At 48.3% G+C, this 15,154-nt stretch overlaps 2 protein-coding genes across 3 annotated transcripts; both read left to right on the top strand.

Annotated features, from left to right (window-relative positions):
• The first annotated feature begins 7,658 nt into the window (after positions 1-7,658).
• On the top strand, positions 7,659-9,565 carry LOC116278454 (interferon lambda-4-like). Its single transcript, XM_072967101.1, has 5 exons — positions 7,659-7,826; positions 8,230-8,301; positions 8,381-8,524; positions 8,683-8,757; positions 8,901-9,565. The coding sequence occupies exons 1-5, from the start codon at positions 7,659-7,661 to the stop codon at positions 8,997-8,999; spliced, it is 558 nt and encodes a 185-aa protein (XP_072823202.1). The 3' UTR covers positions 9,000-9,565.
• A 2,240-nt stretch (positions 9,566-11,805) lies between these two features.
• LOC140685343 (interferon lambda-3-like) lies at positions 11,806-13,237 on the top strand. 2 transcript variants are annotated; one of them, XM_072968782.1, is made up of 6 exons: positions 11,806-11,815; positions 11,920-12,101; positions 12,371-12,448; positions 12,723-12,866; positions 12,972-13,055; positions 13,139-13,237. In XM_072968782.1, exons 1-6 carry the CDS (start codon positions 11,806-11,808, stop codon positions 13,235-13,237), a joined length of 597 nt encoding a protein of 198 aa, XP_072824883.1. The 2 variants fall into 2 exon arrangements, with proteins under 2 accessions (XP_072824883.1, XP_072824884.1); XM_072968783.1 differs by lacking the exon at positions 11,806-11,815 and having other exon boundaries at positions 11,922-12,101; positions 13,142-13,237.
• Positions 13,238-15,154: the final 1,917 nt, after the last annotated feature.

The following is a 15,154-nucleotide window of genomic DNA, read 5'->3' as shown; positions in this document are numbered from 1 at the left end:
CTCTGCTCCTGCAAGAGGCAACAGACGTCAGGGAGCCCAAGGAGAAAGCCCCCAAGTCCAAGCCCCTGCCTGTGGTCAGACTCGCAGAGGGACTGACGCTCAGAGGGCGGGCACTGAGCCCTCTCAGGGGGAGAGACAGGATGGGTCCGGACACCTACTCCTACCTTCAGCCTCTCTCCCCTCACTCCTCACCTGCCATGTCTTCAGTGCCACTTGCTGCAGCAGGGCCTGCCTTCCAGTGTCCCCCAGGTGGTGTCCAGATTGTTGTCCACCTGGGACAGTGGTACCTGCACCCTCCATGGTGGCTTTTAAGTGCGGGGCTGAGAATGATGAGCAGCCGGGCTTCCCCATGCAGGTTGTTTCCTAACGTCATTGCTGGCCATTGATCGGCCTGGAGAGTTGCAGGCATGGTGTGAGGACTTTACCCCCTCGTGGGACAGTGCCAGCAATGATTCTACCCAAACTCTTCTGCCACCAGTTATGGTTTCTGTCCCTGTCTGTATCCTTTTGCTTTCTTTTTGTCACCCTCGATTTCCTTATCTCTGTTGTATAATAATAACCAGCCCTTATACAGTGTTACTGTTACTAGGCCTTGTTCTAAGTAATTGATATGCACATGTCTCATTTAATGCTCAAAAAATAACACTGCCAGAATTTTTCTACCTCCAATTCATAGGTGGGAAAACTGAGCCACAGTAAAGGGAAGGAACTTTTCCAGGATACAAAGTAATTGGCAGAGGCAGGATTTGAATATATACTCAGTCCAGCCTCAAAGCTTGGTCTAACCCATTAACTCCCCCTAAATATCTAATTCAATGCCTCCTTCTCTCTCTTCACGGTCTGTCTCTGTTTCATTCCATTTCTCTTTCTGTCCCTCTCTGTATGCCTCCCTTTTGTCTCTGTTGCTCAGTTCCTGGTTTTGTCTCTGTCCATGTCTAATTCCATCTTTCTTTTTCTAGCAAACATTCAGGCCAGGGTTTTTCTGTCTGTTCTGTCTCAATCAGTCTCTTTTTTTTGAATGAAAAATGAAATCTACCACTTATCTTGATAAAATTAGCAATGCAGGATCATTGGTTAAAGCTTGAAAAATATAGACGTAACATAAGGGAGGAAAAAAACCCACCTATAACTTCACCACCCACCTCTCTCCCCTCACCCCAGCTCTGGAACAATTTTTCCCATGTGTAGAAATGTTAAACATATATATTTGTGCATATGTTTTCTGATTATCGAAGTAACACATTCATTATAAAGATACAGTCAATACAAAAACATACAACTTGGAGATTTAAAGTCTTGAATCCCACTTCCTGGACGTAATCTTTTTAGCCATCAGTTACTATTCCTCTTTTTTTTTCTCTCTCTCTCTTTCAATGAACAATTTCTCCCAAATTGAAACCAGGCTGTATAATGTTTAGCAGCTTGCTTCTCGTGTCTTACCATTGTCTCTTTTTTTTCTTTTTCTTTTTTAACATTTTTTATTGATTTATAATCATTTTACAATGTTGTGTCAAAGTCCAGTGTAGAGCACAATTTTTCAGTTATACATGAACATATATACATTCATTGTCACATTTTTTTCTCTGTGAGCTACCGTAAGATCTTGTGTATATTTCCCTGTGCTATACAGTATAATCTTGTTTATCTATTCTACAATTTTGAAATCCCATCTATCCCTTCCCACCCTCCGCCCCCTTGGCAACCACAAGTTTGTATTCTATGTCTATGAGTCTATTTCTGTTTTGTATTTATGCTTTGTTTCTTTGTTTTTGTTTTTTAGATTCCACATATGAGCGATCTCATATGGTATTTTTCTTTCTCTTTACCATTATGTCTTGTTTGCATTCCCCCACATCTTTAGTTATACTGTATCAGTGAAGGTCCCTGCAGGAGACAGATGACCAAATCAGTTTAGGGTAACTTGAGGTGGGTTTAATACTAGGAGTATTTACAAACGGATTGGATAGTGAAGGAAACAGATGAGGAGTAGTGCAAGGCCTTGGGACCCACATGCATGAGGGTCTATCACCTGTAGGCCTGAACAAAAGGGAAGGAAGGGAGTGGTTACCTGACCTGGAAGGGAGGGGTCAGGTACACAGGTGGAGGACCCAGAGAGGTAGTGGTTGCCCTGAATGAAGGAAGCCTGAGGAGTAAATACTCTAACACTCTCCTTCCCCTCTCTCTGGCCCTACTCCTAGGCTCCCCATTGCCTGCACCCAACAGAAGCCAAAGGCCAGCTTCCTGGGGCCCAGAGGTGGGTGGAGAAGTGGGAGGGGCAAAAGGGAGACATCCTGCCTATACCACTAGTAAGGCTTCCATTCTAACAGGATTATTGAATAACCATCCCCTGTTGGTGAACATTAATGTTCTTTTCAGTGTTTTGTTAAAGTCATGGCTCTCAAGGCTGGGGGAGAGAAAGGGAGTAATTTTTCATTCTTTTAACAGTATCTTTCATAGGGCTGAAGTTTTATATTTTTCCAACTCATTGATTTTCTTCTTTTATGGATGATGCTTTCATGATTTTAAAAAGTCATCACCTTGGTCCCTTACATTTTCTCCTATCTTAAATTCTAGGAGTTTTATAGTTCTGCACTTCACGTTTAGGTCTATGATACGTTTTAAGTTAATTTTTGTTAAATGTGTAAGGTCTGTATCTAGGTTTTTTTTTTTCCCTACGTGAAAGTTCTTTCAACACCATTTGTTGAAAAGACTATCTTCTCATCATTGAATTGCCTTTGTTCCTTTCTTAAAGACCAGTTGACTATATTTGCATGGGTCTGTTCCTGAGCTCTCTATTCTGTTCCATTGATTTGTCTATCCTTTCATTAATATCACACTGTTTTGATTAGTGTAGCTTTATAGTAAGTCTTGAAAGTCAGAGAGTGTCAGTCCTCCAACTTTGCTCTTCTCCTTTAATATTGTGAAAGCTATTCTGGGCCTTTTGGATCTCTGTATAAACTTTTACTTTGTCAATATCTACAAATTAACTTGCTGGGATTTTGATTGGATTGCAAGGAATCTATAGATTAAGTTGGGAAGAACTGACATCTTGACAATATTGAGTCTTCCTATCTATGTTCATAGAGTATTTTCATTTTTAGATGTTCTTTTATTTCTTTCATCAGTTTTCCTTATATAGATCGTGTTCAGTTTTTGTTAGATTTGTACTTAAGCATTTCATTTTTGGGTGGTGCTGACGTAAATGGTCTTTTTTTTAAATTTCAAACTCGAATTGTTTATTGCTGTTATACAAGAAAGAAATAGACTTTTGTATATTAACCTTTATCTGGCAACATTGCTATAATCATTTATGGTTCAGAAATACGTTTTTAAATGCATAATATTAAATACACAGGACTATGACGGAAACTGACTATATTGAAACACAGTTACCAAAACATAAAAGCAATTTTGTGATAAGCAATACATATGCCTTTTTATTAATGTGTTAAGTAACAAGATATTGCAATGAGTTTAATAACTACTATACTTTTGAGGTAGTAATGAGAGTAAATGATATTTCAAGATGTGTGCCACATCTCTAACATGTTATGAAATATTTATGACTCCTTTTAGTGACAAAGTCACAGATTCTGCTAATACTATTGTGATTTGTTACTTACATTCATCATGGAAGGAAATGCTAAATTTCAGTTAAGGTTAGTGAAGGTGGAGATGCAGCTTTTTCTAGTGTTAAGTTCACCCTCCCCTGAATCCTATCACGGGGTGGTCCACGAACCCCAGGTTAAGCTAGCCTTGCAGCAGTTAAATAGAATGAAGTAGATCTATATGCATTGACATGGAAAAACTTTCAAGATATATTACTGAGTGAAAAAAGTAAATTGCTGAACAATACACATGGTGTGACACTCCTTGTGTTTATAAGTACTCACACATGCAAAAGCAATTCAGCAGAGAAAAATCGCCTTTTCAACAAATAGTGCTGGAGTAATTGAACACCCATAGGCTAAAAAAATGTACCTTGACCTAAACCTTACACTAAAATAAAAATTAACTCAATATGTGACATGAACTTAAACATAAATTATAAAGCTATAAAACTTTGAGAAAAAATTATGAAAAACCTCTTCAGGCAATAGGAGGTGCTGGAAGCAGATTGAGGGAGGAAGGAAAGCAAAGTTGGAGAATTTATTCTCCCTTCTGGTTCCCTCCTGGCAGGGATGAGATCTGACAGTGGCTGGATTCCTCTGTCTCCAGCCACACATCTCACCTAGGATGGTAACAGCTCTCCGTGTTGCCAGCCTCCAGGTGCATCACCGCCCTTTGTTGATTTCATTAATCCTACTCACTTTTTCCCAGGTTAAACATTTGAATAGGTCCCCTGCTTACTGTACATATCATTTTTTCCGGAGTTTGTTTAGTTGAAATTTTTACTGAGATCACTGTAAGGTATCTCTGGGAAGCATATGAGAACTGAGATGATCATGCATGCTGTTATCAGAAATAATACAGAGAGATCCTGTACACTCTACCCAGCTTCCCCCAGTGGTCGGTCACATCTTACGAAATTACAATATTACAACCAGGAAACTGAAGGATACAATCCACCCGTCTTATTCAGATAGCCCCTAGATATTCATCTCAATTGTTGCACATATCAATTGTTCATTCCTGTTTCATACCAGACTTTGCTTAATCGTTCACTCTTTGAAGGACCTCTGGGCTGTTTCTACTTTTCGGCTATTACTAATAATGCTGCTATGAACATTTGTGTTCAGATGACTGTGTGGACATCAGTTTTCATTTCTCTGGAATAAATACCTAGGAGTTCAATTGCTGAGTTGATGTGCAGTTGCATGTTTAGTTTTACAAGAAGCTGCCAAACTGTTTTTTGGAGGGGCTGTACAATTTTTACATTCCTGCAGGTCACTTATGAGGGATCCAGTTTCTAGATTGTTTTTTAAGTTTTGCTCACAAATAAGTTCCCCAGAGCTTTTTTTGTTGTTGCTGTTGTTTCCTAAATTCTTGAAGCAGTTTTTTTTTTTTAATAGAGTGAACATCTCAAACAGTGGATCTCAAGAAACTTTTCTACGAGGATGATATTTGTCTTTGTCCAGTTGGGCTGCTATAACAAAATACCACAGACTGGGGAGCTTAAAAACAACAGAAATTTATTTCTTACAGTTCTGGAGCTGAGAAGTCCACGATCAAGGCACCAGCATGGTCAGGTAAGAGCTCTCTTCCAGGTGACAAAATTCTCATTTGGTCCTCACATGGTGGAAGGGGGCGAGGGAGCTCTGTGAGGTCTCTTTTTAGGAGGACTAATCCCATTTTTGAGGGCTCCATCTCATGACTTAATCACCTCCTAAAGACCTCCACCTCCTAATACCATCATCTTTGTTGGTTAGGATTTCAACATAACAGTTTTTGAGGGGACATTCAAACTACAGCAGCCTGTATTAAATGTAATTTGTGATTGCACCTAACTCAAGCAAATAATCTGCATTGCAGTGCCCAGAGTTGAATCACTGATTGTTGAGAACTTGCATCTGGTACTTTCCTGTGTCCAATCCCACTATATTCCACTCTTCCTGCTGTTATCAATTTTACTTCCAGTTCTTCAGTCTTTGAAGACACGTGGTTTCACTTCAGCCCCATCATGTGTATCAGGACACTTTTGGTAGCAAAAATAAAAAACAAACAAACCAAAAGTCCAACTCAAGCTGGCTTGAACAATGGAGAACTTATGGACTTATAAAACTGAGAAGTCCAAAATTAAGGTGAGGCTTCAGGTAAAGTTTGATCCTGTAAGACATCGTGAAACTCCCAATTTTGTTTTATTTTGTTTTTTATCTTTCAGGTCTCCCTTCCACTGGTGGGACTACTGCTTACCCTTATAATTCCAAGATGAGTGCTAGTGATTCCCCTGGCTTCACACTTCATCCTTCTCCAGTAGGAAGGAGATAGCGTCTTTCTCCCAGGAAGTCCAGGATTGAGATTCATTCTGATTAGATTGGCTTAAGTCAAATCCCCAACCCCAAACCCAATCACTGTGGCCAGAGAGATGAACTAAACTAAATGGCTGCAGCCAGGTCACATACCCCAATCCCAGGGATGGGGGGAGTGGTCAAGTCACCTTCCTAAAACCATTCGGATCTGCAGTTGAAGTGGGGGATGCTGGGATGGGTGAGGGGAGAGGTAACAGAAGCTTGGAAAGTTTGCTGCATGGACACTTTGGAGGAAACTCTTCTAATGTTTCAGCAGAATTTCTCACGTGCTTTTTCAGAGTGCTTATGTTTCAACCACTTTGATGTTTCTTAAAACTTCTATGCCTTGGAATAGGAAAATATACACTGAAAAACAAAACAAGTTTCTCATATTAATGCTGAGGAAGATATACCTGAAAAACAGCCATTACATTCCTGCAATTATCAATATTTATTAATGAACTTAATTATAATTAATTAAAGGTGGTCTCATATAGGAAGGAAGCTTGGCTGAACTTGCCCTGAACATACCTACGCTATTCTGCACATGGATAGATCTGTCTATATAGATGAGAAATGGCAACACTAACCCAGACAGCCTGGGATCATATCTACAAGCTGTGTGATCTTGGGCAGACTCACAGCCTCTCTGTGCCTCAGTTTCCTCATCTATAAAATGTCAGCCAGTAAGAGGACCTACCTCACAGTGTTGCTGGGAAGAATAAAGCAGTAAACACGTGAGAAGAGCTTAAAGCAGTGCCAAGCACACAAGAAGTGCTCAGTATGTATTAGCTATAATTATTATTGACAATGGTTGAGAAAAACATGTCTGCAATTCCAATTTTCAACAGCAAACTAACAATAGTTTTATAATTGGTAAAGGCATAAATATCACTTAATAACAGACTGAGGAGGCCAGAGAGAGTTTGTCTAAGATCTTGATGAGGAAAAAACCTGAGAAAACAGAGGAGAGCAATATTCATGCAGAGAACAAGATATAAAAAGACAGGGAGAGAAAGACAGGATATAATGACAAGAAAAGAGTGATTGAAGAGAGAGCACAAGAAACCCTAGTATGAACTCCTGCAGGGCAGGCACTTGTATGGGGACCTCTGCCATGTCTGCAGCTTCCAACAGGAGGAAATAGTCTGTTTTCAGTTCACTCCTAGAGTGTGAAAGAGAAACACACAGAAAAGATAAACAAAATCCACAAAACGAACAGTAGTAATTGACCCAGAAGAGAGGGTCCCAGCAAAGTCATTGCTGGCACTGTCCCACAAGCAGGTAAAGTCATCACACACTGGCCAGGATCCCACCCGGCCAGCAGCCAGCAATGGATGACATTGGGAAACAAAGAGCACGGGGAAGCCCGGCTGCTCATCATTCTCAGCCCCGCACTTAAGAGCCACCATGGAGGGTGCAGGTACCACTGTCCCAGGTGGACAACAATCTGGACACCACCTGGGGGACACTGGAAGGCAGGCCCTGCTGCAGCAAGTGGCACTGAAGACATGGCAGGTGAGGAGTGAGGGGAGGGAGGCTGAAGGTAGGAGTAGGTGTCCGGACCCATCCTGTATCTCCCCCTGAGAGGGCTCAGTGCCCGCCCTCTGAGCGTCAGTCCCTCTGCGAGTCTGACCACAGGCAGGGGCTTGGACTTGGGGGCTTTCTCCTTGGGCTCCCTGACGTCTGTTGCCTCTTGCAGGAGCAGAGATGGGGCCGAGTGGCGCAGCCGCGGTGGCCATGGGGCTGTGGGTCTTGGTGACAGTGGGCGTGGCGGTGGACCCCGGTGTGGAGGCTCCCGGGCGCTGCCTCCTCTCCCAATACCGCTCCCTGGATCCCCGGGCACTGGAGGCAGTCAAGGCCCTGAGGAACCGCTATGTGAGTGATGCCCACACGCCTCTGCCCCCCGGACCCTGGACCACCGGGCCCCCGGGTCCCAGGACGACAAACTTTGTCCCGAGGGGCCCTCTTGTCCTAGCGTCCAGCAGGCGCATCCTGGATCTCGGGGTCCAGAATTCAGGTCACACCTTTCCAGCCGCCCTGGTGGTCAGCTCATACAGGGCCTTAGTGGCTGTCACAGAGGGGCGCCCCCTTCAGGTGGACTCGGCTCCACGTCCCTGCGCAGGATCCGCACCTGGAGCGCAGGTGCATTTCAGGCCTGCCTCGCGCCTTCAGAGAGCTCTCTGGTCAGGACACGATGAGCACAACCTTGTGGGCCGGCCCGATCCACGTGCAGGAGTCCGCGAGGATCCCCAGCATCATCCCGGCCCTTGTCCCGCAGGAGGAAGAGACGCTGAGCTGGAGGCCGCGCAACTGCTCGTTCCACCCGAGAAGGAACCCTCCGCCGCCGTCGGTGAGGCCCGCGGCCGGCAGGGGCTTGGGGACTTGGGCCCCGAGCGCGGCCCCATCTAACTGCCGCTCGGTGCCCGCAGTCCTGCGCCCGACTCCGCCTGGTGGCCCGCGGCCTCGCCGACGCCCAGGCCGTGCTGAGCAGCCTGCCGAGCCCCGAGCTGTTCCCCGGCGTCGGCCCGACCCTGGAGCTGCTGGCGGCCGCGGGGCGGGACGTGGCGGCCTGCGTGAGTGCCGGTCCCGCCCTGGCCCCGCACCCCGCCCAGCTCGCTCGGTGTCCCCTAATCCGGGCTTGGGTCTGCGGCCGGGAGGGTGAGGGGCGGAGCCACCTGGGAGGGAGGCTCCGTTCTTCGCCGTCTTCAAGTTACGTGCGGTTCCCCTCCAGCTGCAGCTGGTCCGGCCAGGCTCCTGGAGGAGGTCCCCGCGGCCGCCCAGGAGGCGTCACAAAACTCGCAGAGCTGTGAGTGGAGCGGGCGGTCAAGCGGTTAGACCGCAGGGAGGACGGCGTGAGGCTGAGACGGGCCGGGCGCGCGCCGTGGAGCGGTGACGGACTGCAGGGGGGGCCCTGACTCAGGCCGGCTCTGCCTCCTTCCCGGGTTCCAGGAGTCGCCTCGGTGTCATGAAGCCAGCGTCATCTTCAACCTCCTGCGCCTGCTCGCGTGGGACCTGCGGCTGGTGGCAAACTCGGGACCTTGTCTGTGATCCCGCCGCGGCCCCGCCTGGGACCCGAAGCTCCGAGGTCGCCTGGCTGCGGGCGCCGCCCTCCTCCGCTGCCCCATTGGACCCGGCGGGTCTCTCAGCCTCCACCCGCCTGCGCTGGAGCCAGAGGCGCCCTTTTCCCAGAGCCAGAACCAGTTCCCCTCGGAAGCCGCTCTATTTCCGTGGGAAGTGTCGCCCTAAGATCTGCCAGGGCCCCGGGCTGGCAGGAAAAGACTGGATTCCGTGTCGACCTTGGTCGCTGACCACCACGTACCATGGACCAGTTTCTACTTCTGTGGTTACAGAAACCTCCCTGTCCCTTGACAGGTTCCAACGCCTGCTTTGAACCTTCAGTGCCCGCTTTGACATTCCATGAATATGGGACTGTTGGATCTCTCTGCTGGGGAGACCTCATTCCATGAGGGACTGGGCAAGAGTCCTTCTGTAAAGTAGTTTTTTGAATTCTGTTACTTTTGTGTGTTTTGTATTTATGAAGTTCCTATGTATGTTTGCTCTTTTGTCTTCTTGGGTTAATTTATTGCCAGTTATTAAATATTACTGCATTTGCATTGGTTGTTTCTCTGTGATCATTTTGAGGGTGACTGTACAGCACAAAATGCTGAGAGGGAAATCAGGTGACCTGAGTTTCAATTCTGCCCCGTTACTTAATTGTGTACCCAGCCTCCGTTTAGTCTTCTATGCCATGATATTATTACACGTCCCTTGCCATGAGTAATACACATTGAAACAGTGCTCGTGAAGCTTCCAGCTGAAGTCACAGAATGATCTTAATAAATGGTCTCCATGAAATAATCACACACATAAAAGTGCAAACAATTGTACTTTTTACATTCATCGAGATCTGGGCAGGATGGGTAATCTTTGTGGCCAACTGCAAAGCCTGTTTCCCAAGATCACACAGCTAGTGAGGAGCCCCCGAGTCTTCATGCTCTGGATCACATGTTCCTAACCACTCCCTGAGCTTTCTTTCTAAGAAAGACATTATGATGTCTAGGGATTTTGAGATAATAAGTTAATTTTCAAAATTCATTCTTGTTTCACTGTCTCCTCCCCTGAGGTAAGGCCTCCTCCAAGTGACAGAAACTGACCAGAACACCGGCGGTGACTTGCACATCCCTGCTATTGGTTTTAACACATTTTTGCATATCAGACCTCAAAGATATTACCCAACACGGATTTCAGTCTACCCTCTCCCTGGAATTAAAATGAGGGAAAGAGAGGGTGGGAGTAACAGTCAAAAAGGACTCAGCAACTTCTGTCCAAGAAATCCATCACTTCCAGGTCCAGGAGGTCTCGCTACAGTCAGGCTGGAGGGTGCAGTGGTTATTGCCTGATGCCAGGCAAAACTCAGTTAAAATCCTGCCCTCACTAGTTATTTGCTGTGTGGCCTTGAACAAGTCTCTTAACCTCTCTGAGCCTCTAAACTTCCATCTGTATTTGACATGTAGGCAAAGCACAGTAAGTCCTTGGTGCTACTGTGGGTATTTAACCACGTTGTGGCCAAGCCTCTGTGACAGGGTGAGACATACACCAAAAGTGGGGGTGGCGGTGGTGTCTGTTTTCCATTTGCACTGACTGTTCCCTTTTCGCAGAATGCTCCCCCTCGGATCTTCACAGAGCTCCCTCCCTCACTTCCTTTAGGTCTTTCCCTAAATGTCATTTCTCAGACACCTCATTTAATGCAAACTTCCTCCCGCACTCTGCTCTCAACCCCGTTTCATTTTTTCATTTTCTGTTATCTGACGTTCTCTGACACAATACACACCACAAGCCCGACTCCCCGACCTCCACTGTGTGTTCCTCCTCTCTAGCAAAAAGCTCCATGAAGGATTGTGGTATGTCTTTTTCTTTTTTCAGTGCTCTTGCCCTGGCACCTTGAACAGGGTCTGACCCAAAGTGGTGGCTGAATAAATATTTGGTGAACGAATGAAGGTGTTTGTCACAAACCAAGCTGGTTGCCTTGAAGGCTTGGTCGGCCCACAATTCCAGAGCAGAGCCTCCTGTTCCTGGGTCCTTCTATGCCTGGACAATTAGAGATGTTAGCGCGGGCTCGCCTCCTCCCCCATTCCATCTTTGTGTGTACCAGGTTGCGAAAGGTGGGGAGGAGCTGGTCTCCTCTCTTAATGGGTGTGTTTTGCCTTCTGACTCTCTCTCCCCACCCCCAGCAGCACCCCCAGATCTTCTCCCATCACCTAAACAGCCTCCCACTTGGAAGGTCCAGGTTCTTCCCGGCAACTCCTTCTAGGCATGCTCTTTCCCCCCACTCCCTGCACTGGGGCATCCTGCAGCAAGGAATCCCTCTGTCCCCTCTGCACCCCAGTCCTAGATCTAGCCTGGCCACTGCACAAGACACCCCCATGTGGGGCTGCAGCTGCCCCAGCCTGGATTTTGTGTTCAGAACGCACTTTCTTGGAGGTGAGCCCTAATGGAGGTCAGTTTCTCTTTCACTCAGCTGCTCACCTGGCTCCCAGGCCCCGCCCTGCTCTGGGCTTTCCTGCCTGGGCCTCCCTGGTGGCCGGTGTCACCCTCTAGCTGTGTTTTCACTTTTCCTACATCAGCTGGGATTGCCCAGCTGCACAGGCTAAAAGCAACACCATGGAGCTCAGGCAGGAATTAGACCTCAGACGGAGCTGGAAGTTCAGACACTCGGACGAGCAGCGGGCTGAGGTCCAGAAGAGGAGACTGGGGTCAGAGACATCAAACAAGACTGAGAGATCTCAGGCGACAGCCTCAGAGTGGACACTTGATCCCCCACCTGCTGACAGAGACCAGAGATCAGAGACCAGGAATGAAGCTGGGTGAGCTCCCACATCATTGCCCGGGACCTGAGCCCCGCGAAACGCCCTCCCCTCAGTCCCCAGTGACCTACGTCCCCTCACGTTCCTCTCCTTCCACAACACAGGCATGACCTCGGGCTGCATGCTGGGGCTGTTGCTGGTGACCGCAGCGCTGACCAGGACAGGAGCAGTTCCTGTCCCCTCACCCCTCAGGGCCCTCCCGGGCGCAAGGGGCTGCCACCTGGCCCAATTCAAGTCTCTGTCCCCACAAGAGCTGCAGGCCTTCAAGAGAGCCAAGGACGCCTTTGTGAGTGTCCCCCAGCCCCGCCTGCTGTGGGCTCCCCTCCGTCCCCGCGCTGTGGGTGCCCGGGCTTCCTCTGCTCAAGGGGGACCTGCTCTCCCTTCACCGGCCCCCCGTCCACCCCGCAGTGGGCTGAGCCCTGTCCTCCTGTGGTGGTCGTGCCTCTGCCGTCCTTTGGACCTTCACCTCCCCTCCTCCTGAGGTCGGCCTCCCTCCAGTCTCACCGGGGTCTCCCCTCGGTCGTGCTGTGGGCTGACCTTGCTCTTGCTCCCTAGGAAGAGTCACTCTTGCAGAAGGACTGGAACTGCAGCTCGCGCATCTTCCCCAGGACCCGGGCCCTGGGGCAGCTGCAGGTGAGTCCGGAGAGTCAGGCCCACCTGCCCTCACCTGGCCCAGCTCACCTGGCTCTGCAGGCGGCCCCTCCCCTCCTCCTCCTCCCGCCTCCTCCTCTCCCCGCCCTGCCCACCTGTCCCCGACCCCTTCCCCTCCGCTGACCACATCGGCTGTGCCTCTCCCCTGACCCCGACCTTCCCCTTCAACTCTCCCTGCCTGTGTCCTCCCCACCTGTCCCTCCTCCCCTGTCCTCTCTCACGTGCAACTCTCCCCTGCCCTGTCTCCCCGCCTCAGGTGTGGGAGCGCCCCGTGGCCTTGAAGGCTGAGGTGGCCCTGACTCTGGCCGTTCTGGGGACCATGGCTAACTCATCCCTGGACAGCACCCTGGACCAGCCCCTGCACACCCTGGGCCACATCCACTCCCAGCTCCAGGCTTGTGTGAGTGCTCGGGCCACCCGCAGCGTGTCTAGGCTCCGACCACCTGAATGTCCTCCTCTGTCCCAGGCCCTGTCCACCCCCTCACACCCCCTCCTCTGCCTACAGGTCCCAGCTCAGCCCACAGCAGGCCCCAGGCCCCGGGACCGCCTCCACCACTGGCTGCACCGGCTCCAGGAGGCCCCGAAGAAGGTGAGTGACCGCGGTGGGGAAACTGATGTCTGGGGGCAGCTGGGAGCCCAGGCACGGGGACCACTGAGCCATCCCCCCCACAGGAGTCCCAGGACTGCCTCGAGGCCTCTGTCATGTTCAACCTCTTCCGCCTCCTCACCCGGGACCTGAAATGTGTCGCCAGCGGACACCTGTGTGTCTGAGCCTGAGATCTACCTGCAACCTGTTCCAGCATCTTACATATTGTTTACGTATTGATGCATCAGAACCACTTTCCTAATTTATTGCCTGCAAGTCTCTATTTTTGTATTTATGTGTATGAATTCTCAAACTCATACCCAATAAAATGTTTATTTTTCTACTTTTTGTAAAAATTTTGCAAATAAACAATGAGGAAAAGATGCACTTTGTGGTCTGCGACTGCGTGTTTGAGGATTGGTCTACTTTTGCTGCCCTAACAAAGTATCCCAAACTGAGCATCTCAACACAAGTTGAAGTCCTTCTCTCACGTTTCCACAGGGCAGTGATCGGGTGAGCTCGCCTGGTTCCCCTGATGTGGGTCTCACAAGGCTGAGTCATAGTGCAGTTGGCTGGTTGTTTGGGAGGCTCTGGGAACCATCTGCTTGAAAACCCATCTAAGTTGTTGGCAGAATTCTGTCCCTTGTGGTGTCAGACTGATGTCCCATTTCCTTGCTGGCTGTGAAGGCCCATCCTTAACTCTTGGTGGTCTCTTTCTGGTCCTGGCACAAAGACCCTCTACCTCAGAGCCCATGATGGTGGATCAGGTCCTCCTCATGCTTACACTCCCCCCCCCACTTCTCCTTCTACCACATTCTCCTCTGCCTCCAGCCTGGGAATATTTTCTGCTTTTAAGAACTCATGTGTTTATATTGGGCCCTCTCGGGTTCCCCGGGATAATCTCTGCATTTTAAAGTTAATAAACCTTAATTACATCAGCACAGTCCCTTTGGCATGTAACATGAAATATTTATAGCTTCTAGGGATGGTCTGGGTATTTTTGTGGGATTATTATTCAGCCAAGCACAGTATATGTGTGATGGTGTGATGGTGTCACTAGGTTGCATTCTGTTACAAGTAAAGTATAGTAACTAAAAATGCCTTAATAATGAGAACATCTAGTATTGTACAGGATAAGGTGCCTTGAGCAGCAGCAGCTGGAATATCTTCCTGCGTGGTCAGTAGATTTGATTCCTGGGTTGCTTTGGCCTCTGACCCACACACACCCTGGATCAGTATTACTTATGTCATTGCTTGTGTTCCTCTGAGCATTCCATGGCTGACCCTCTGATTTGAACCCTCAGTACCTTTTTGGGATTCTGTGACTCTGTCACTCTTAGATCTCAGTCCCTGAGGGATTTGGAGATCACAGGTGTCAAGTCCCAGTTATGATACTTTGGATTCTGCTATCGATATGGCCTTGTGCTTACAAGCCCTGGTACCTGCGGTATAATTCTCTTCTCCTGGTGTCAACTCATTTTTATTTATTAAATGGTGTTACACTTACTAGTGTGAGTGAAGGGTAACCCAACTGTGGACTCGGATCTGAATTTGATACTCAGATGGAACATTGACCTGCCAAGTCACTTTTAGTAATACACTTGCCTTTTCTGGCCTCTAGATTTCTTCATCTGAAAATAACTTAGGGATGCCTCTCTTTGAAACGTTCATTTATTCATCCATGCAACCATTCAGTGGTCTGTTCGTTCTACATGGACAGTATTTCCTGGTTGCCTGTTAGTTGCCATTATTGGGGACACAGAGCCACAGGCTCTGGTCCTCAGGGAGTTTCAGACTGGGAAGCTGGTCATCAAAGTTTGAGGAATAGAAAGGAGGTCGATGTGCTGGAGTCCAGAGCTCTGCAGAAGGGCTGGGAGTGAGGTTAGACAGGTAGACAGAGACCAGGGCGTTTGGGTCTGTGAGCTCTTTAAGTACTGGGATATTCCTGGACGATACATAGGGAATCACTGCAAAGTTTTAAGCAAAGAAGCAACTGCTCCATGTATGTTTCTAAAAGTTCAGGCCTCGGAAGAGGAGAGCTAACTGGAGTGCCTAAGAATGGGTGAGGGAGTTTGGGTGTGAGGTGATGGTGGTATGTATTC

The sequence above is a fragment of the Vicugna pacos genome, chromosome 9, assembly GCF_048564905.1.
Source record: "Vicugna pacos chromosome 9, VicPac4, whole genome shotgun sequence".
Lineage (NCBI taxonomy): Eukaryota > Metazoa > Chordata > Mammalia > Artiodactyla > Camelidae > Vicugna > Vicugna pacos.
Note: the sequence above shows the minus strand (reverse complement) of the source record. Positions and strands in the feature narration are given on the sequence as shown.

What these genes read in the sequence shown, in the direction of transcription:
- LOC116278454 (XM_072967101.1), top strand. Translation starts at nt 7,659, where the DNA reads ATGGGGCCGAGTGGCGCAGCCGCGGTGGCCATGGGGCTGTGGGTCTTG. An exon ending in AGGCCCTGAGGAACCGCTAT is followed by an intron (nt 7,827 to 8,229) that starts GTGAGTGATGCC and finishes CTTGTCCCGCAG; the next exon opens with GAGGAAGAGACGCTGAGCTG. An exon ending in GGCGGGACGTGGCGGCCTGC is followed by an intron (nt 8,525 to 8,682) that starts GTGAGTGCCGGT and finishes GTTCCCCTCCAG; the next exon opens with CTGCAGCTGGTCCGGCCAGG.
- LOC140685343 (XM_072968782.1), top strand. An exon ending in AGAGAGCCAAGGACGCCTTT is followed by an intron (nt 12,102 to 12,370) that starts GTGAGTGTCCCC and finishes CTTGCTCCCTAG; the next exon opens with GAAGAGTCACTCTTGCAGAA. An exon ending in TCCAGGAGGCCCCGAAGAAG is followed by an intron (nt 13,056 to 13,138) that starts GTGAGTGACCGC and finishes TCCCCCCCACAG; the next exon opens with GAGTCCCAGGACTGCCTCGA.